Here is a 23,013-nt window from a genome sequence, read left to right as displayed (position 1 = left end):
TCAAATCTGGTTCATTGCACAACACTAAATCTAGAATTGCCTTCTCCCTGGTAGGCTCCAGTACAAGCTGTTCTAAGAATCCATCTCGGAGACTCTCCACAAACTCCCTTTCTTGGGGTCCAGTACCATTCTGATTCTCCCAGTCTACCTGCATGTTGAAATCCCCCATGACAACTGTATCATTACCTTTGTGACATGCCAATTTTAACTCTTCATTCAACTTACACCCTACATCCAGACTGCTGTTTGGGGGCCTGTAGATAACTCCCATTAGGGTCTTTCTACCCTTAGAATTTCTCAGTTCTATCCATATTGACTCTACATCCCCTGATTCTATGTCCCCCCTCGCAAGGGACTGAATATCATTCCTCACCAACAGAGCCACCCCACCCCTTCTGCCAGTCAATCTGTCCTTTTGATAAGATGTATAACCTTGAATATTCATTTCCCAGGCCCTGTCTGCTTGAAGCCATGTCTCTGTTATTCCCACAACATCGTACTTGCCAATTTCCAACTGGGCCTCAAGCTCATTTACTTTATTCCTATACTTCATGCATTCATATATAATACTTTTAATTCATTACTCCCCTCTCCTTTCATATCAATTCCTATTTCACTTGGCCATACTGTATGATCTCTTCTTGAGCTTTCTACTCCATTGATTCTGTTGTCCTTTTTAACTTTTCTTATTTTCACTTTCCCTTTAACTCCATTCTTATATTTCCAGTTCTTCCCCTCCCCCCCCACTACTTAGTTTAAACACATCCGTGTTGCAGTGGCAAATCTGTCTGCCAGAATGCTGGTCCCCCGCCTATTAAGGTGCAACCCGTCCCTTTTGTACAATTCATCCCTACCCCAAAACAGATCCCAGTGGTCCAAGAATGTAAATCCTTGCTTCCTGCACCAGTTCCTCAGCCACACATTCAGATCCATTATCTCCCTGTTCCTGCCCTCTCCAGCATGAGGATCTGGAAGCAAACCAGAGATAACCACCCTGGAAGTCCTGCTTTTCAGCCTTCTTCTGAGTTCTCTGAAGTCCCGCTGCAGAATGTCCTTCCTCTTCTTCCCGATGTCATTTGTGCCGACATGCACTACCACTTCCGGCTGTTCACCTTCACCCTTGAGCATTCCCTGCAATCAGTCCGTGATGTCCTGGATCCTAGCACCAGGGAGGCAACACACCATCCTTAAACCTGAGGTCATCCAGTTCTTTCTTCAGTGCTGCAACATGCTCCTTCAGAAGCTGAATCTGGACACATTTTCCACAGCTGTAGCAGCCGGGGGCACCATCAGTGTCCCTGACCTCCCACATCATGCACGTAGCACACTGAATCAGCTTAGCGGTCATGTCTTCACCCTCTCCAATTGTGTCTGGCGTAATCTCCTCCCTCAGCTTCCTTGCCGAAGACTCTCGAGCCAAAGACTAGCACTTTTCACACCAGGCACTTCCCTCGACCAGGCCGCTTCCCGACAGTGCAACACTCCCTTGATATTGCCATTGCAAATCAGCCTGAATTACCTCCTCAGTCTCTAGAGTCAACTTAAGTTGAACCTACTGGCATATGTACAAGTTGGTGAGGTATAGGTTCAATAAAATAACTTACTTGCAGCAGCATCACAGATTCAGACTAGACTCTAAGCATAAGTGATATAAGGCAATGAAGAGAAATAGAAAAGCTGTCAAAATACAAGGCATTGGTACAAAAATAAATCACAATCAGAGACAAGTCCAAGGTAGTTCAAAAGAGATGCTCCATTGTGTTCTGTTGCTGCGGTAGGGTTAGGGCTGTGCAGATCAGTTCAAGTGTCTGATGGTCGTGCAAAATAGTATTCCTGAATCTGGTAGTGTGAGCGATCTGGTAGAGCAGGAGTTCCCAACCTGGGGTCCACGGACCCCTCAGTTAATGTTAGGGGTCAATAGCATATAAAAAGCTTGGGAACCCCTCTGTTAGAGGAAGTGGTTGAGGCAAGTATATTAACCACATTCGAAAGGCACTCACACAAGTATATGGATAGGAAAGCTTTAGAAAGATGTGGATCCAAGTTGGGAATGTGGGAATATACTCAGATGGGCAAGTTGGGCCAAGGACTTGTTCCTGTGTTGTATGACCCTATGACCCTTCTGCTACTATCCTTTAATGTCATTATAACCTTCTTTGTCATCTGCCTGTTTCTTTCTGCTTTAATAGATGGGCAATTAATGGGCTGTATATCGGGTGTCTCGATTGCTATGCTGCCTTAGATAAGACCACTTCTGTAGATTGAGGGACTTCTGCTGAAATAGTTAACAGTTTAGTCAGGGTTTCAGTATAAGGCAGTGCCTCAGTGTTGCAGTCACCAGCCTGTGTCAGCCAACCCTTGTTACAGTTGTTTGAGTTTCTCACTGCTGCCAAATTGAACTGTTCACGATTTGTTACTAAATTTATTGTCAGTGCCACAGTGGAAAGGTGGCCAAACCTGTTGGGATTTCCTCGTGTTTGTGGGCACCATCATACATTGTCAGTTTATGTATCTCTAACGGTCTGTAGGAATCCACGGTTCTGTTCAAAAAAGAGAACTGCGTTGGTGATTTGTGATTGTTCTCCTAGTAAGCCAGGCTTTGTCATCCTTCAATACCTCCCTGCAACTCTGCCATGGGTGCTCCCAAGCCTGGCTGTGAAAGGAGGAGGTTTGGGCATGGGGCTAGCAACTCCATCCTGTAAAAACCCAGAGCTACAGAAGAGCCAACAGAATGAACTCCAAAGACCTCATTCCTGGGAGAGGAAGGATCCTTGCCTAGAAGCCGTACGAGGTGTGGTGAAAGCAGAAGGCTGAAGGCCAATTAACCTTCCATCGGCCCAGAACAGAGAACTGTGTCACATTGCTCTTGGTGGCCTATGCCCCAAATGGCTGATGGGCTTAAGAAGAATAAGAATATCTCTCTGCAGTACTTTATGTGGTTGATCACATAAGCTTTGTCAAAGGAATTTGTTCCCTCAAATTCACTGTATTCAAAGCATTTCCGGCAGCGATGTCACATCCTGTTTCTAAGTGCAGGCTGACAACACCCATTCACCCTTCCAACACCTGCCTTAACCATTTCAGTATCTCTGTGTCATTGAACTGATTAGCTGATTTCTGAACTGGGACAAGCTGCAGTCTCTTGCACTTTAACATCAGTAAGAATAAAGCTGCAACACGGTAGTTCATTTCCTGCCGCTGCCTGTAATGATTTTGTACGTTCTCCCTGTGACTGCGTGGGTTTCCTCTGCTTGCTCTGGTTCCCTCCCACAGTCCAAAAATGTAGCAATTGGTAGTTAATTGGTCATTGTAACTTGCCTTGTGATTAGGCCAGGATTAAATCAGGGCACTGCTGTGCGGTACGGCTCGAAGGGTTGGAAGCCTATTCTGCGCTGTATCTCAATACAATAAAATGAAAAAGTGAAATAAAATAAAATAAAGTTCTGGACTCTAGTACATAATCTCCACAGCTTTGCCACTACTTGTATTATCCCTGTCTGGCCGTTCTCTCAGGATGCTGCTGCCGTTCCTCGCCACACCTTGTGGCAATATTGGGCTGTTTCTTCAGCACCTTTATTTCTTTTACAAAACCAAGATGCTAGCATGATGCTCAAACCAGCACAGGTGGAAATGTGGAAGGAGCCGGCTGGATTTGAACCTGGGACCACTCACCTCAAAGTCCAATGCTGATGCCACTACACCACCAGCTGACTCTATCAGGATAAAGCAGATATTAATGAATAGGGGGCCTAGAAGATTAGAGAACATAACTGAGAAATGGATGGATAAGTGAGGGGCAGGGTGTTGGCATCAGAGACCCGAAGAATTTGCAACAAAATCTAAATAGTACGAATGTAAGAGAGAAGGAATGTGTGGGGACCATCGCCACAGTTAAGTATAATCTCACAAATGTGATATGATGTACTCTGACTAATTTTAAACTGCAGTGAATACACAACAAAGGCATGAACTATCTGATAAAAATACTGTAGGACCCACCTATCCCAGCTGTTTCACAACTGAAAATGAATATTTGTTGAGGCTCCCTAAATTACTCTGACTATGAAATATACTATTTTTGGCAAATGCCAAAGTCTATATTATCAGAGCCACTGTTGCTGTTCTGAACTCTGAGAATATGAAAATGATGGAACAATTATTTCTTGTTACAAATGATCTTAGAGTAGCTTAAAAGGTTGGCGTAGCATCATGGGCCAAAGGGCCTGTATTGTACTATGTATTGTAATATGTTCTGTGTTCTACAATTTGTACAGAAAGTGACCTTGAGGAGTCACATAAGAGCTGCTCTTGCAGAAAGTCTGCACTGTTGGCTTGTAATTCATCTGCTCCCTGAGCACGATGTGAATGTGTCTCATATTCATCACTGGATTCTTGTGGAGAGTTGAGATTCAGTATGGGCCAAGCTGAGTATAGTTTCCAGACTGCCGACCATTTTGGGTACAGTTTTACAGGCAGTAAGAAACAGGAATGTTGAAGGCTGGTGACTGTGTCGGAGTCCGAGTCCAAGTCCATTGGAGGGCAAAGAAGATGTCCTGTCTTGTGGTGGGGGTGGGGTTGTCAGAGGACTGTTTATGAGCGTGTGTGGGAGGGAGGGACAGGGCTTGTCTTGTAGCTGGCTGTGTTCTGCTCAGAATTGTGGGTATGCTATGTTGGCGCCAGAATGTGTAGCAACACTTGTGGGCTGCCCCCAGCCCAGCTCAGGTGCGTTAGTTGTTAAAACCAATGACACATTTCACTGTATGTTTTGATGTTGACGTGATAAATAATCTTGTATCTTGAATAAAAATAGTTGTGCTTTGTCTTCAGTGTAGAAAGGCCTCTTGCAAGTGTCACCTGTTATTCAAGCAAGCTTGCTTGCAGGATGTTATGGAGAAAGGACTTGGCATAAAAAGGGGAGCCTGCATTTCTTACATAGTTCCTTGCTTCTAACCTCATTAACTCAGCACAAACTTTGACCCCTTACAAACCAGGGACTTGCTTAATCCCAGGTTTTGTTTTTGAAAGGCTCTGATGTAAACATTAACAACGTTGCTTCCAGAGGTTAGTGATCAAACTGCTAAGTTCAACGAAAAACTAACTACTGCTTCTTCTCGCCCAATAAAGTCGTACAAGTCTAAAAGGGAGATGTAGGGGTGAATGCAATGCGTAGGGGTGAGTTTGTAGATGGTAGGAGGTGGTGGTGAAGGTTAAAGTTCCTTCTTCCGCTTGCCCAACGTTAGTTGTAGTCTTTGGCAACTACATCTGGTCTCCCAGCAATGCCGGTCTCTGAAGACAACAAGATCATGAGGGAACAAGACAGAACTGTTGCAATCCTTGAGGCACCAAACCCTTACAAGTTCCACCAGGTAAGATGGCAAAGCAGTAATGAGATATTGCAGTGAGTATTTCTAACAGTGCAGTCTCAGAGTGCATTATCAAGGTTAAGTCTTTGAATTCCGTGTCCTTTGAGTTCCTTCATATTCTGCAGGTGCTGCAGACTTCTATCAAACAGATAACAGCTATCACCCTCGTAGTTTTTAATATTTCCATGCCAATTTTGTTCCTATTCAGAAGTTTCGGTTAATGTCTGAAAACAGCACCGTGATCCTCTGTCCATTTATTTCTAGCCCTCTCTGCAGCCCTGCTCATGATAGGTTTCTGCGTCTCTTTCACGATTTTCTGTTTCACTTTTTTTCTGCAGCTCTCTTTCTGTCTGTGATCTGATTTTTATTTTAAACATGAGAAAATATGCAGATACTGGAAATGCTGGAGGAACTCAGCAGGTCAGGCAGCATTGACGGAAATGAATAGATAGTCGACGTTTCAGGCCGAGACCCTTTTTTTAAAAAAATCTGCTTTGTGTTTCTTCAAAATTGGTTCTGCCTGTTTTCATTTTATCCCCCCTCACACACTCTTGTTTACCTCCTCTCCGCTAGCCAACTCAGCTCAGCCATATTGGTCTGTCACAGTGTGAGATTTAACATCTTTTTGGTTCTCTTTTGCACGTTGGGCAGATCAGAGTTCACTGCAATTGAAGTACTAGCTTAAATCTGTAACTACTGCAAATAGATAATGAAGCACAGTTCCTTTGTCAGCGTTTAGAAATTTTAAGTAGTGATGCTTCTGAATTTTGTTGAATGTGCCTAGTCTTTACATTGCTTTCCTTTGTACAAAGGCATTGGTTTTATAACAGGTATATAGCATTCTCATGTGAAACTGACCCTCAGCTGAGTTAAACCTTATCAGCACAGCGCAGCTTTAGGGAACATGTATGATGAGATCATAATTTAGCAGCAGGCTTCACAATAGATAAGTGTCGAATTGATCTTTTATCTGTTTTAAATTCCATTCTCTTATTTATGGAGGCGACAGTTTGAGTTCAGTGAAAAATACTCACCTCTGAGTCAGAAGCTTGTGGTACTCAAGTCCACTCCAGAGACATGAACACACAATCTAGGCTGGTGTTGCAAGTGCTGAGGGTGTGTTGCATTTAATGGTGTTATCTTTCAGATGAAATATTAGACTATATTGTCCTCTCCAGTGAATATTCAGTGGCATCATATTGTAAAAGAGCAGCAGAGATGACCTTTGTGTCTTGACCAATAGTTATTCAACATCATTAGCTAGTTCATCTGGTTATTATCACCATTTGTGCAACCTTGCTATGAGGAGATTAGCTAATGCATTTTCAGCATTAATTTGGTGACAGGAGGTAAAATTATATGTAGTTGTATATTAGGAAATTAAGCTGAGATCTCTGGAGAGGCAGAGGTAACAAGGCAGGAGGATAACAAGGTAGATAGAGAAGGAATATTGATTTAAAGAAATTTTGATAGTGAGATAACATGAAAGAAATAGGTTTAAATCAGGGGTTGGACCCCTTGGTTAATAAGACCTCAAGATATTGGAACAGATTTAAGCCATTTGGCCCATTGAGAGTCTACTCCACCATTTCATCATGGCTGATTATTTTCTCTCTCAGCCCTAATCTTTTGCCTTCTCCCCATATCCCTCTATGCCATGAAAGTCTATCAACCTCTGCCTTAAATATACAAGAAGACTTGGCCTCCCTGTGCCTTTGGCAACAAATTACACAGAATCACCACTCTCTGGCTAAAGAAGTTCCTCGTCATCTCCATTCTAAAAGGACACCCCTCTATTCTAAGTCCGTGTCCCCCGGTCTGAGACTCCCCCACCATAAGAAACATCCTCTCCACATCAACTCTTATCGAGGCCTTTCAACTTCCAATAAGCTTCAAATAGGTAAGGGATTCGTGGCATTAGAAAAGTGCTTGGGAGCCCTTGGTTTAAGTGGAGATGGACTGAATGAGGAAAACAGGTAAATGTCAGAAAAGAGACAAGTCGATAGTGGAGGGAGGACATAAAAAGAGGGAACAGAAGTGGAATGATGGAGAGAGAGATGTGAGACAGGGAAATAGAGACAAAGATGTGATCAAAAACAGTCAGAGAGACTGAAGGAGAGAGAGCAAAAGTGGATGAGAAATTAAGAGGGAGAGATGCACATACAAACACAGATGCAGCAGTTCTTTTTACAGATAAGAACTCCAAATGCCAATAGGAAGGTTTACTTCTTTCCTGTCCAATCCAGTTGACTGCCTTAATATTCTTTCCAGTGACATAAACCTAGCTAACCATTTACACTGACATTAACCTAGTTTTTGAGAAACTGAATCGTTATCTGATGGCTTATCACAGCCTAAGACCATGCACTTGGAGCTGTCCTTGGAGCACTGTGCTTTAAAAGAATGTAGTGGATGAACTTTTTTACAGTTCACTGCCGTGTGCTTTGTCATCATCTTTTATGGATTTCAGACAAAATTCAGACCTGAGTCTGTGTCATAATTTGTTTCTCCTCGAAGATACTGACCCTCATGTGGATCTAGAGCAGGTTTGCTTCCTCTTCCCAGTTCAAATACAAATAGGGAAGAAGTAATTCCACGGTCGTGCAAAAACTCTAGCCAGGCTGCAAATGGAATATTGCACTTAGTTCTGGTCACTTTGGATGGATACTGGAGAGAGTGCCGTGCGGAATAGTAAAGGTAAAAAAGGGTTAAATTACAAAGACTTTTTTTATTTGTGAAATTTGTCTTCTTTTGTACATTGGTTGTTTGTCAGTCTTCGTTTATGCCCTGATGAAGGGTCTCGGCCTGAAAAATTGACTGTTTACTCTTTTCCATAGATGCTGCCTGCCTGCTGAGCTCCTCCAGCATTTTGTGTGTTTTTTCATGAATTCTATTGCATTTCTCTATTTTCTTTATTTTCATGTATATGCCTGCAAGAAAATGTATGTCCAGGTAGTGTATGAACATTGCCTTGAAGTTGAACTTTGACTTGAATTATATTCCAGGCAGTTTAGAAAATAAAGGGCTGATAATGGAGGCATATGGGATAATCGAAGGGCTGATAGATGCAAATTCCCTTCTAAAGGGAGTTCAGGACAAGGGAGAATAACTTGAAATTTCTGTGGTGGGACTGGTGCGATGTCTGCTTTCAATTATCCCCATGAAATCTGTGAAACTTAGAGCCATCTCTTCCGGAAGATCACTGAGGGTGATTGCACAAGGATCTGAAGAGATACAGAGCTAAGACACTTTGATGGAGTTAACATTCAGATTGTCTACATTCTTGTTTATCAGTGGAACAGACTTGAGATGTGGAATGTTTCCTTATCCCCACAAGGCAGTCTTGCCATTGAAGGAATGATTAAACTATGTAAAGGTCAGACACAAAGTAGCAAATCAAGAAGAGATTCCTGAAAGCTTGAGATTGAAAGTAAGAAGTTCCTGGGAATAGTACAAGACAATTTTACAGATATTGAAGGGTGTATGATTAACTACAGCAGTGTAGTCACCGTAGGTTCAAGTGCTGTATTTGCAGGAAGCAGTTTGGTGCTTTTTGGAGCTGGTGGCTTCTAATGTGAATGAATACTGAATGGGTTCATGTTATCTTCCTGATGAGTGGATTAAGAATTGAAAGTATCTGCTAATCTGCTGTAATAAAAACTCATTTGTATTTTGGTGTAACCACATTACTGAGGGCCAACTCCTTGATTACTCTAATGATCGATTCTAATGCCTTTTGTGGTCAAGTGCACTTTATCGAGAGTTTGCTTTCAGACAGGTTTGGAGATTAAGGTCCTTTTGGAACTGATAAAGCAGGTGGGGCCCCATCAAAGGTGGAAAGATAGGGCTTGAAGGTCTGATTGACTCCACAGAAGCTTGTATATTTCCTTCGGACAAGTAACATGCTCAGTTAGCCATTGATAGAGTTTACAATACACATTATCTTCCAACTTCATTTTGTCCTAGTCAGCTATTCCTTAAATAGATCTGTACTAATTATTTTTGCAATAATGAGTTCCTGTTCTCACCATTCTTCATGTGAAGGTGTTTCTCTTTAATTGCACATTGAATTTATTACTGACCATGTTTACTTGCTAACAAGCCCCTCCCAGAAGTGGAATAGTTATCTCCTTTAAATATATTTTCTCTGAATCCACCTTATTAACCATCAGATTCAGTATTGTGAATATCACCATCAAGTCTCATCTTAACTTTATTTCCAAAGAAATGTTCCCCAATCTGTTCATGCAAATGAGCCCAAAAGTTATAACTTCACACTGAAATTCACCATGTTGTGCCTTCACTGGTATCTCCATGATCTCTTTTTTGGGTTTAAGCACTCTGTAGATGTATGAATGATGCAGGCAAGGTGTCGCTGTTCCTAGGAAAACTGTGTATAGTTACAGCTTCAACTGTATTGAGATAGTGACCTGGGGTTTGGCTTCTTTGGGTCCAAGCAAAATTCGACAGTTCTGAATGTAATAGTGACCAGTTAATTTTAAGTGATATTGGACAGGATACAGGCTTTTGAATAGTGCAACAGGATTTTTTTAATGCATCCTTTTGGTAGAGCAGATTGGAGAGCATAGAACAGTACAACACAGGAAAATGCCATTCAGACCATCATGTCTATGCTGACCATGATGCCAAACTAATGACATTTGCATATACATGATCCATATTCTACCTTTCCTTGTATATTCTTCTACCTGTTCAAGTGCCTCTTAAAGTCCACTATCATGTCTGCTTTCACCATTACTCCTGGTAGTGTGTTCCAGATATCTGCACTCTTTGTCAAAGAAACTTGTTCTGTACATTTCCTTTAAACTTTCTTTTTCCTGCCTTAAAGCAGTGCCCTTTAGTATGTCCTGATGTAGGGTCTCGGCCCAAATAGTCGACTCTTCACTTTTTTCCATAGATGCTGCCTGACCTTCTGAGTACCTCCAGCGTTTTGTCCGTGTTGCCCTTTAGTATGTGATATTTCTACCCCGGGAAAGGATTTTGACTATCTAACTTGGTCAGACTGATATTGGCTCATTTTAAATTAGCTCAGTCTCAGTTATGTACATCGGTGTGTGTCAAAGATATACATAAAAATCTTGGCAATTCTATTTCTTGAGAATCTTGTCAAAAGTTACAAAAATATGAGCTGAAATCTGCACGAGCAATTGAGCCCAAGGGAAGCCTGGCTTACCTACCATCTCCTGCCGAGCCTCCCTTTACCTCCTGTAGGTTTTATTGTTGAAAACTGTTCTTTTTAATATGGATGCTCTCCTGTCTTGACGTCTATTATTAGGAATGTTTATTTTATGTTCGGATGGACCTGAAATTCTGAGAGTGAGCTCACATCCATTCAGAATGAGAATAAATGCAGGATCTACCTGAACGTCCAGCTGCAGTTTGTGCACAGACCTCAATATAGCCTCTGTTTAAAAAGTGTGGGGTTTAACAAGTTCCGCATGGGAGATCATTAATTGATGGCAATATTTGCACATTGCATCTGTCTGATATACATACCAGCATCTTCTCCGTGACACTCGCTTCTGTGACTTCCCTTGGGGTGGAGGGGGATTAACCAGGTCAACTCCGTCCTTGCGCCATAATGACATTAACACTTCCTAGATAAAATTGGGCCCATTAATTACATTTATAAAAAGACCTATAGTGCTTGTTAAAGTCTTAGGCACATATGTACAGTATAGCTAGGGTGCCTAAGACTTTTGCACAGTGCTGTATTTGTCAAAGTGGAGCAGAGAGTGAGTTTGTAAGTCTGGCAGGAGCAAAAGGATGTTGGGAATGGCAAGGGTGGAGCACTGTGGGAGGAGTGTGGACAGGTGGCACAGAAGGAGTGCCAGGGGTGGGGGTTGGCTGTGGGTGCAGATACACCCAACCCTGAGTCACCAGGCAAGGTCACTTGATTCCAAGCAATTGGTTTATTGATTATTACAGAATGTCCCTCTGGTGCTTTCTACCCCCTCCCCTCTTCCCTTCCCCTTTACCCAACCATGATTTCCCTCTTCCTGCCCCCTTTCCACTCTCAGACCCATATCAGAATCTGATTTATCGTTGGTCAAATATGTCAAGATATTTTTTGCGGCAGCAATACAGTGCAATACATAAAGCTACCACAATACTGTGCAAAAATCTGAAGCTCACTAGCTACATATATGTGCACGAGACTTTCACACAATACTGTAGATTTCCAATTATGCTTCACCTGAGCATGAAGCAGGTAAAATTAGGCATTGAACTGTGTAGGGAGATATCTGGGTATGTGACCAAAAGCTTAGAAAAAGGATTAGATTGTTAAGAAACTGTAATGGTATTGTGCTGCAGCTGTGGCATAACCTACCGAAATAAAGCAAATGTTAAGATCCTATATTAATTATTTCTCCTCCTCTAGTTACCACTTTCCAGTAGCCACATGGATGTCTACACAAGCCATGGAATTGCATCAACTACAAGCGCTTCATGTCCTGCCAATATTGCCATTAAAAGGGAAATGTCAGGTAACGTGTCCGTTGACAAGATAATGTTGATGGAGTTTATTGAACTTGTACTCAAAGTGTTTGATACATTAATCCATGCACCTTATGCTTTCCTACTCATTCTCAAATCCTCTATGTATTCATCAACCATTTCCCCTTCCAAAGCCCCAAGTCTACTTTCTACCTTCTTATGTTTCTCAATGTGACCTCTCCTATATCTAAGAACCTCAAATTATTTTCCTCATTTTACCCTTAGCCCCATATCCCTCAGTTAATTTTTTTAGTAGATAGGTCTCTGTTGCTCCTTGAACCTATTTCTTGGATCAATGTCCTTTGCTAACTCGCCTACATTAATAATCCTCCCCCAACTTCTCTTTTCATTCCTCATTTCCTCATTTTTTGTTTGTGCTTAATAGCCCCAGAAACTCACGGGAATAGTTCAAATGCTAGTTTGTTTTTCAATAAAGCAAGTCTCATTTTTGTAACATTTGCTGACAATGTAAATTTCTGATATAATCTGTGAGAGTTGACCAAATTGCATTATAAATTGAATGATCAGAACTTACCAAGTCACTGGAATTTCCATAATCATAGATCACCATTTTCATATAAATAAGAACATAAGAGATAGGAGCAGGAGTAGGCCAATCGGCCCCTCAAGCCTGCTCCGCCATTCAACAAGATCATGGCTGATCCAATCTTAACTCTAGTTTTCACCGAATCCCACAAGGCAACAGTGCCAACCAACAGGGCACCATGCCGCCCATTTTATTTTATTATTCATCCCGCCCAAACCCATGTGATCACCCGGGGAAAAAAAAACGAGTTGCCAATTGAGGAGAAAAAATCTGGAAAATTCCTCTCCGACCCATCCAGGCTATCGAAAACTGGTCCAGGAGATCAGTGTAGAAGGAGGTAGTTTTGTCCATTCTTCCAATGCTGTCTCTTTTAAAGAACAATTCAATTACTTTACTCTTAAGTGTTTCCCAATTACTCTGCAATTTTTCTGATTTAGCTCTGTTGCAGTTCCCTTTCGAATATAAAAATCAATTTTTCTCTGTCATAATTCTCACAGCTGTGAATTTGGGACCATGGCAACTATAGCTTATAAACACAAAGTCTCCTTAACTTCCAGATGAAAGGTCTTGATCCGAAACATTCACTGTCCATTTTCTTCCACTGACGCTGCCTGACCCGATGGAGTTCCTCCCGCAGTTTGTTTTATTTTTTCCCAGATTCCAGTATTTCGAGTCTCTTGTGTCTCTCTTTAACTCCCCTTATACTTTTTTTCATCAGTTGTCTGGCTTTACTGCTGGTAGCTATATTTATTCTGTCAAAACCCTTCATGCTAAATCCCCTTCATTCTTCCAATGTCCTTTCAATCATGCTCATTGTGTGCACATATAACAATGTCGAGAATGCCTTCTGATGGGAATGCATGTGTATTTTTTTGTTCAGAGGTGAGTCAAATGCATTTTCCTCTGCTGCCAATGACCCTTCCACCCCAATGCCAGACCTTATTTCTCTGACCTGCTCCCCTGAATTGATAATCAAGGCTTTGGAGCCTCTAAAATTTTGGGTAAAATTAAGCAGCAGCACCACCCTGTGGACTGAGTGCCTTTCCTGCAGCACTTGGAATGGCTGCTTTTCCAGAAACAGGCTGAAGGATTGATTTCTCTTCAGAATTTATTGATCCTCAGTCCCAAGGTTCTGAACACACAGTGGTTGCTATAGTGAAGCATTGAATGTAGGCTGGTCGGGCCTTTCCCCGGAGGGACAGCACTCCAACTAACACTAGGCCTCAGTAGGGGAAGCAACAAAATGCCCAATCACAAAATATGCACCCTCTGCTGACTTTGCAGTAATATTGCTGTGATTTTCCCTAATGTTGGGCTTGGGTTACTACTGATCTGGTTTGGAAAGAGCTTTTGCAAATTCTAAATTATTGATCAAACATTAAATGAGCCTCAGTTTACCGTAATTTTCACCTCCGCCCTCTTCTCTCTCAGCTCACAGATGTTTCCTGCTTTTACCACACAACACACACAACTTCTCTCATTGTTTGCACTCCTCACTGCATTCTTTCACTGCTCACACAGCCCTTAAGATTTGTGCCCTTCTCCAAGTCCTGCCTCTCTGCAGGTGCATTTACCCACGCTGTTCATTGTTGCCACTAACTCCTCTTCCTCACCCCTCACTTCTCCCGTGTACCCTCACTTTGTTCTTGCCCCTCACTGTTCCCTTGACCTTCACCGTTCCATTGACCGTACCAGCCCCACCCCTGACTGCTTCATTTCCCTTTCATGCCACACTTCTCCCTAACTCTATTGCCCCTCACTATTCTCTCTGCTCATGTTCCTCACTGCCCACTCACTTCTCCATTGCATCCTTGCCTCTGTCTCATCCTTCACTGCTCTCTTGACCTCCTCATCCCTCAATGTCCTCTTCCCCTTCAACCCTCACTTCTTTCTAACCCCATCATCCCTCGCTGCTCCCTCACCCTTCCTCATCCCTCACTTCTTCCACACCCTTCCTCGCCCCTCACTCCTCTCTTGCTACCCTTGTGCCTTGCTGCTCCCTCTCCCATTGCCCCTCACAGCTCCCTCTCCACTTCAACCCTCATTTATCCCTAACTCCTTTTCACTCACTGCTCCCTCACCTCCCTCATCCCTCCCTTGTCCTTTACTGCACCCTTAGCTCCCCTGCCCCTCACTGCTCCCTCTCCCCTTGCCCCTCACAGCTCCCTCTCCCTCTTCAACCCTCATTTATCCCTAACTCCTTTTCACTCACTGCTCCCTCACCTCCCTCATCCCTCCCTTGTCCTTTACTGCACCCTTAGCTCCCCTGCTCCTCACTGCTCCCTCTCCCCTTGCCCCTCACAGCTCCCTCTCCCTCTTCAACCCTCACCTATCCGTAACCCCATTGCCTCTCACTGCTCCCTTGTCCTTTACTGCACCCTCTGCTCCCTTACCCCTTGCACCCCTCTGCTCCCCTTGCTCCTCACTACACCCTCACCTCACTCATTCCCCTTGCACTGCTAACCTGGCATCCCTACCCATAGATGCTGACTTACCTGCTGGGTGGTTTACAATTATTTTCTAAGTCCCTCCGCTTTCCCATGGTTTACCCACGCGGTTTTCTGCCTAACAATGTTTCATGTGTCCAGTGGGTCTCCTGTCCGGTATTCCTCAGAGTTTAGCCAGTGTGTCTAACAACCTTCTACCCTTATTGGCCTTTTGTTCCCTCTTTGTTGCACCTCATTCCTATTATCTTGACACCTTTTCTCTACCAAAGTAAATTCGTTATCAGAATATGTGTATGTCACTATCTGCTACCTTGAGATTCATTTTCCAATATGCAATATATAATAATAAGTTCTTTCAGGCTTGAGGCCTGGTGCCAAGCAAATAACCTCTTCCTCAATATCAACAAGATAAAGGAGGTGGTTATCAGCAGAGGATAACCCAAACACTCGCACCCCTCTTTCAAACTCCTGGGAGTGCTTATCTTCCACAACCTCTCATGGTCCCAGAACACATTCCACACAATCAGGACTCTCTACTTTGTGAGGAGGCTGAAGAGAGCTGGGCTATGCACATCTGTGCTCACATCCTTCTGTAGACATGCAGTACAGAGCATCCTAACATGGTGCATCTTTGCGTGGTACAGAAATTACACAGCAGCGGGCAGGAAGACTCTACATCGAGTATTCAAGCTGCCCAATGAACCATTGCACCAGCCTACCTCATGAAGGACACTTACTGGAAGGTGCCGGATAAAAGGCCAGGAGTATCATGAATGATTCCACCCGCCCTGTTTGTGGACTGCTTGTCTCGCTCCCATCAGGGAGGAAGCTGCGTAGCATTCACACCAGGACCATCAGACTCATAAACAATTTCTTGCCCCAAGCAGTAAGGCTAATCAACACTTGCATCTACTAACCCACCCCTCCACACCCACAACTACCCCAACTTTGTCATTTCCTGTAGGAGTCATCCAGTCATAGAGTCAAAGTACAGCACAGAAACAGGCTCTTTGGCCCATCTAGTACGTGCTGAACTATCTCCCTAATCCCATCGACCTGAATCCGGAGCACTGCCCTTCGTACTCCTATTATCTATGTACCAATCCACACTTCTAGTATACATTGATGTCAAACTCACATGCACCACTTGTGCTGGTCACTTCAAATACAGATACTCCTGTGCCTAGCGTCACGTTATGGACATATAATCAATTTATGTATTTAAGCTATCTGACGTATTTATAGATTTTTTATGATTGTGTTCTTTACCTTATTGTGTTTTTTATCCTGCATCTTTTTATTATTTTATTCTTCTTTACATTTGAGTCCTGGAAATGACATTAAAACAATCTTAAAACTCAAATGTATCATTTGAAATGATAAGCTGCATTGTGCTTGGCTTTTATCATTTTTTTAAAAAATTATCTGTTTTTATCATTCCTTCCCTGGCTGAGCCTCGTTGGCGTTCTGATTCTGGGATCTTTTCTTTCCCACATGCTTTTTCAAGGCTTATGGCCAGTGATATGTACTGTGTAACAATTAATCGGCAGTTTTTAGAAGAGACGATTAAAAGCAAACTCTTTATAATTTTGCATAAAAAGTAAATATGGCTGAACTCTGAAACAAACAGTATCTTTGAGCAAATCTCAAGTAGGCCTCCAATTTCACAGTAATCTGATTGTTGATTTTTGGACCCACAAATAGTGATTATTCTAATTTTCTCCCCGTATTTTGAATTGAGAGTTTGCTTTCCGGTGCATGTGTTTCATTTTACTATTTCTGTCCTGGGACTTCCTGCAAATCCACCTGCTAAGTTTTAGTCTCTTCTTGCTTCCTAACCTTCCTCTGTATTTTGGAACCCCTGATGTAAGATTTCCTTTCTGCAGCTATTCCCATCTACCAAAACTTTAATATTGACCCAGCCATGGATTAAAGCACCATTTCACCTATTTCTCGCTCATTGGGAAGTTTTTCTTGAGGTTTTTATTTGCCCTGCAGCTTTTCTTCTAGCATCAAATTCTCTCAGATGACATCGGCAACAAGACGCCACCCAGAATTTGTCTCCACAGTGATTCTCATCCTTACAGTTGTTTGTATTCGATGAGGTTTAGCTGGATCTGTTTCCCCTGAAACATTGCCAAAGGAGGGGCCAAAACTCAAGCTACCTTCCTGCCCTCTGAGACCTGTGATCATAGGCACTCTCACATTATGGTTGGCAGGGACTTGGTGGGGAAAAGGGACTGTTTCCCTGTTGCAGGACTCCATATACGCACCTTCCCCAAATACATGCCTGGTCTGCATTACCCATGATGATCATTATTATAGTCATTCTCAGCTTCAGATCATTCCAGGTTATTCCTATTGAGTTCGACCACATGCTACTCAGTGTTCCATCATGATTCTCACCCAGACCACAGAACGTTAGATAGGAGCAGGATTAGGCCATTCAGCCCATCTGAGCCTGCTCCATCATCCAATCATGGATGACTTTTTTTCTTCTAACCCCATTCTTTTGCCTTCTTTCCATAACCCTTAACACCCCTTGCCAGTCAAGAATCTATCAATCTCTGCTATATATATATATATATATATTTTTTTTTTTTTTTCTTCTTAGGCAAAGGGCCTAATTCTGCTCCTCTATCTTGTGGTGTACGTGTATGTGTGTATGTAAGGTGTTCGTCTAGTTATCTGAAGGTCGCTAGTTCGAACCTTGGCTGAGGCTGCGTGTGTGTCCTTGAGCAAGGCACTTAACCACACTTTGCTCTGCGATGACACCTGTGCCAAGCTGTATGGGGCCTAATGCCCTTCCCTTGGACAACATCAGTGGTGTGGAGAGGGGAGACTTGCAGCTTGGGCAACTGCTGGTCTTCCATTAAAAAAAAACCTTGCCCAGGCTTGCACCCTGGAAACTTTCCAAGGTGCAAATCCATGGTCTATCGAGACTAACGGAGGCCTACACATGCACTACCATATATATATATATATATATGTATATATCTTCAATGACTTGGCCTCCACCACCTTCTGTGGCGAGCAATTCAACAGATTCACCACACTCTGGCTGAAGAAATTCCTCCTCATCTGAGTTCCAAGGGGTTATCCCTTTATTCTGAGGCTGTGCCCTCAGATCCTAGACTCTTCTCCTAATGGAAACATCCTTTCAATGTCTACTCTGTCCAGGTTTTCAATATCAGGTGGCTGTCAATGTGATCTCCCTTCATCCTTCCGAATTCAATCTTGTACAGGCCCAGAGTCATCAAATGCTCTGCATATGTCAAGGCTTCTATTCCTGAGATCTTCAAACTTCATATTTGAGGATAGACTTCATCAACTTTTCCTTCATCACGTAGGAGATGGTAGAACAAGCTTAGGGATTTGTCAGCACTGTAGATTTTCCCACACTGCAGGTGTTCACATGCTGCACTCGGGTAGCACTGATCCTTATAGAAACATTACTGGTCGTCTTCTGCCTGGAATACTAACCTATGGCCCTGAAGGGCTTGTACAGAACATATCCTGAATATCTTCTATTCCTCAGTAGACTGCCCCCTCCCCTCTTCCCCAAGAAAATTCTCACACTCCTGTCTCATCAATGCACCTTCAAGTCATTAAGTGGCAACACTCCTTGTTGATTGGAAGAGTGTGGTTGTTTTGAGATTCATCCCTTCCTAAGATTGGAAGTGAAACTGCCAAACTCTTTTGTTCATTGTTTGTTTGTCAGTCTTTATTACATATAGCTTTTCATAAACTATTTATTTACTTATTTTCCTGTAAATGCCTGCAAAATTTGACTCAAGGTAGCATATGGTGACATATACGTACTTTAATAATAAATTGAACTTTGAACTAATAGCCTGAAACTAGGCCTCAGTGAAAACTTGTAATAAGAATTTGCAAAAATGGACTTCATATGGTGTTCACAGAGGAAGCTCAATAGTAAAATTCTGAGTGCATACAGTGATCTAGATTTTTATGGAACTTTCCTAAATGGTTTTATGAGTGATCTTTAATGTATTCTTAACACAATTAAAAAGCAGCAGTTTCTAGATTCTGGGCTCTCTCTGCTCCCTATTTTTCTCCAAAATAAGCTTTGTTTTCTCCTCATATCTGCCCTTGTGTGAATGGAATGTTCATTGTTTGTGGGTCTAGGCCTCTTTGGGGATGTTACTGAGAGACAGGCTTTGTGTCCCAGAGTACTTGCACGTATTGCAGTGGGAGACATCACCACATTCGGGCCTTGGAGTGGGTTGGGAATCAGCTGACCTTGACCTAAGTATGTAGCATATCTAGGGATACTGGAACAGAAAGTAGTCTTGCAAGAGGCTTTCCTTCCTCCTTTCAATGAATCATACGGCAAAGGAGGAGACCATTTGACTGTGTCAGCCATTTGAAATTGTTCGCATCGGTTCCATTTGTTTTATCTTTCTGCCCATATCCCTGTGATATTTTGCATTAGAAAGACAAATACTCAGTTAACTGTGGGTATCTGTGAGACCTTGTAACAGAATATTTTCTTAAGTGCAGAGTTAAAACGTGTGAAGTGTGCAATTGATGACATTAATTTTTATGGGACTGTATAAATAGCATAGGGTGGCCAGCAATGCTCTTACAGTGCAATTAAAAAGAGAGAAAACAAATTTACTATGTGGAGAATTACTTAGCCAACTGGCTTTCGAAAGTTGCAGTTGAATCTTCTTTTACCGTATTTTCAGGCAAATCAGAACTTGCAAAAAATCTAGTGCTCATCCTCCCTTTTGATATTTTATAATCTCTTTGTATTTGCAAATTGTGATTCATCCAGTTGCCACTGGCTACTGTTTCTCATTTATTCTAACGCAGCATTCCCTGATTTGGAGCAAAGAAGAGTTGTCCCTGAAAGCGTGGCTTTGAACTAGTTCTGAGCGACCCTGTGCCACGGCGTGGCAGTGTTTCCTCTAACTGTTCTGATTGGTTGTCTTTGTTTTTGGCTAGAATCAGAAGTGAGAGCATTGGCTAAAGAGCGGCAGAAGAAAGACAATCACAACCTCAGTGAGTAACCATTCCTTCAAATCGTCTCTCGCGCTCCCGCAGCCTGCTTCTCCTTGTAACTTGATTGGTTTTAGCTCTGTCTTTCATTGCCACTCTGCTCAGTGCACGAGGTAGGGATGCGGATTGGGTGAGTTCACTCATGAGTTTGAGGTTATGCTGAATTGGCGCTTCTCCTTGGCTAGTCTCAAGGACACTCAGATTCTTACAGAAAGTAACTGGTTCTTAAATTAAACAAGGCTATGGCTTTTGGCTTGATTTTGTTTGATGAAGTTTCGAGTGGGATGAGTCAGGCAGCCCAGCATGTAATGGTTTAGGGGTTAAAACTGAAACCCACACCTGCGGGCTGAATCAACAGTGACTTGAAGGGAGTGAGGTGAGTAAGGTTTTGCTTTTAGAATTCCTTACGAGATAGGACATGCAGAAGATGATGCCTTGAACTTCAGGTGGAATCCTGGAGCCTATTCCTGCCCCAAAGCCCAAAGTATCAGTATTTTATGGAAACCTACTCTCCTTCTCTTGCCTTATGGTGGGCGCTATTACTCTGTATCTTCTGACTCAGTTGCTTTGATATCTTTCCTACTGGCTCTAAGCATGAGGCAGGGGTCTGATATTGAACACCACCTGGGACTGGCTTTGAGGTTTCCAGGTGTGTTTGCAGCTTGTAATGTTGTTCTATTACTATCAGGCTTGTTTGATTGTTTGACTATACTTTTGCTTAGTTCTGTTTTGAAGCTCATTGTCAGGTGGGAGTTTTGCTTGGGGATGGGTGTGATTATGAGAGTAGTTGAAGATGGAGAGAATGAGACAAGATTTGGAGGTGTGTGGTGGGGTTAATTTGCTTTAATATTCTGGTGAGTACTGTCACTCCCCATTGGACTTGTGCACTGAAGAGTGGAATGCTTCCCAGCAGAAGGAGGAAGCTTTTGACTTCCTATTTTCTGCTGGACCGTGATAGTGGTGAACATATGTGATCTGGTTTTCTGTTTCTTCAAACTCCCAGGCTTAGTGCCCGACCCTTTGCAAAGGAACTGGAAAATATTTTTCATAAGTAGCAACATTATTACAAAAATTTGTCATAAACTGTCTTCACATTCATATTGGCTTCAATTTTTCCACCAGTTGAGCGCAGGCGAAGGTTTAACATCAACGACCGGATAAAAGAATTGGGACTGTTAATCCCCAAGTCCAGTGACCTGTGAGTAGACCTTATTTTCAGTTACTTATTTTTACTACTAACTCCTGTCAATGCTACCTTTATCTAACACACTTGCTACTTTGAGTTGGATGTTTTCTGTTTGAAGATATATCATCTTCCTCACTTGCGGACAATCAAAAGAGCTGTCCCTGCCAGAGACGAGCAATCCATTCCCATTTGCATCCTGTCCCATTACGTATTCCTGCATGTTCTGGCACTGAGTCAATTGATTCTGTCCTGTAGTATCCTTTCGTATTTATGGTTACAGCAAAATTAGAGCCTTTAGTAAGTTTGGTTCAAATCTATCCCTATACCATTATTCCAAAGCTTCATTGGTAATCTTCCTTTGACCCTCATCCTACTACCTACATTGCTTCTGAATTCCTAATCTATGACTTAGACACGTTAAATTAATGATTTAAAGGGAGTTGGGTTAAAATGTGGTGAACACAATGCATAAAATTGTTTACACTTCTCAGTAGAGCTTAATAAGAAATTAGTCTAACAATGCAGCAAACTGATTTGCATCAAACTGATTTCTCAAAGTTCTCACGAAACACAAATCCCTTCTTAAATACCTGATCTAAGTCATAATGTATATGTTTGTTTCAATGATAAATGTGTTTTGTCAAACATTATCTATCCTGTTTGTATTTGATATACATACAATGAAACAGAATTTTCTTATATTTTGCCTTGAACGTTTGTAGTCTGTATCAGATAAATTAAGTTATGGTGCAGAATTTTAAAGTCCACGTTGGAGATTTTTTTTATCCCAAATGGTTGCCCTGTTGGTTTTTCATTAGTGCATTTTTTTTCAAATATTGTTTTTCTTCTCTTTATGGAATCATGTTGCATAATATTATCCACTTTGTGATGCAATAGGTCACTCAAAGAAACTCAAAGTACATTTATTATCAAAGTATGTATACCACATACAGCCTTGATAGGTTAGGACTTTATTCATTGGATCTGAGAAGAAAAAGAGGAGATTTGATAGAGGTATATAAAATAGTGAGTGTATAGATAGAGTGAATGCAAGTAGGCTTTTTTCCACTGAGTTTGGGCGGGACTGCAACTAGAGGTCATGGGTTAAGGGTGAAACATAGAAACATAGAAAATGGTGCAGGAGTAGGCCATTCGGCCCTTCGAGCCTGCACCACCATTCAGTATGATCATGGCTGATCATCCAACTCAGAACCCTGTACCTGCTTTCTCTCCATACCCCCTGATCCCTTTAGTCACAAGGGCCATATCTAACTTCCTCTTAAATATAGCCAATGAACCGGCCTCAACTGTTTCCTGTGGCAGAGAATTCCACAAATTCACCACTCTCTGTGTGAAGAAGTTTTTCCTCATCTCGGTCCTAAAAGGCTTCCCCTTTATCCTTAAACTGTGACCCCTTGTTCTGGACTTCCCCAACATTGGAAACAATCTTCCTGCATCTAGCCTGTCCAATCCCTTTAGAATTTTATACGTTTCAATAAGATCCCCCCCTCAATCTTCTAAATTCCAGTGAGTATAATCCTAGTCGATCCAGTCTATCTTCATATGAAAGTCCTGTCATCCTTCCACCATTCCTGAATGGTAGAATGTTTAAGGGGAACGTGAGGGGAGATTTCTTTATACAGAAGGTCATGAGAGTGTGGAACGAGCTGCTAACACAAGCTTGATTTCAATGTTTAAGAGAAGTTCGGATAGGTACCTGGATTGTAGGGGTATGGAGGGCTATGGTCCCAGTGCAGGTCGATGGGAGTAGGCAGTTTAAATGGGTTGGCATGGACTAATGGGCCAAGGGCCTATTCTTTGCTGTACTTCTCTATGGCTCTGTAACAAATATCTAATATGTGAAAAATGAACAAATTGTGCAAATAACAAAAATACTGAACAAGTAATACAGAGAACATGAAGATA

At 42.3% G+C, this 23,013-nt stretch overlaps 1 protein-coding gene across 3 annotated transcripts in view; it reads left to right on the top strand.

Moving 5' to 3' along the window:
• tfeb (transcription factor EB) overlaps nt 1-23,013 on the top strand; it is a 154,034-nt gene that overhangs the window by 118,494 nt on the left and 12,527 nt on the right. For 2 of the 3 annotated variants that reach the window (XM_073030528.1, XM_073030529.1), the window contains 3 exons: nt 11,767-11,872; nt 19,848-19,904; nt 21,024-21,099. In XM_073030528.1, the coding sequence (XP_072886629.1) occupies nt 11,767-11,872; nt 19,848-19,904; nt 21,024-21,099 (239 nt within the window). The remainder of the gene's footprint in view (nt 1-11,766; nt 11,873-19,847; nt 19,905-21,023; nt 21,100-23,013) is intronic. The other variant, XM_073030530.1, reaches the window with a different exon arrangement.

This window comes from Hemitrygon akajei, chromosome 27, assembly GCF_048418815.1.
Source record: "Hemitrygon akajei chromosome 27, sHemAka1.3, whole genome shotgun sequence".
NCBI classification, from domain to species: Eukaryota; Metazoa; Chordata; class Chondrichthyes; order Myliobatiformes; family Dasyatidae; genus Hemitrygon; species Hemitrygon akajei.
The sequence above is the reverse complement of the archived record's forward strand: the minus strand, read 5'-3'. Positions and strand labels throughout refer to the sequence as shown.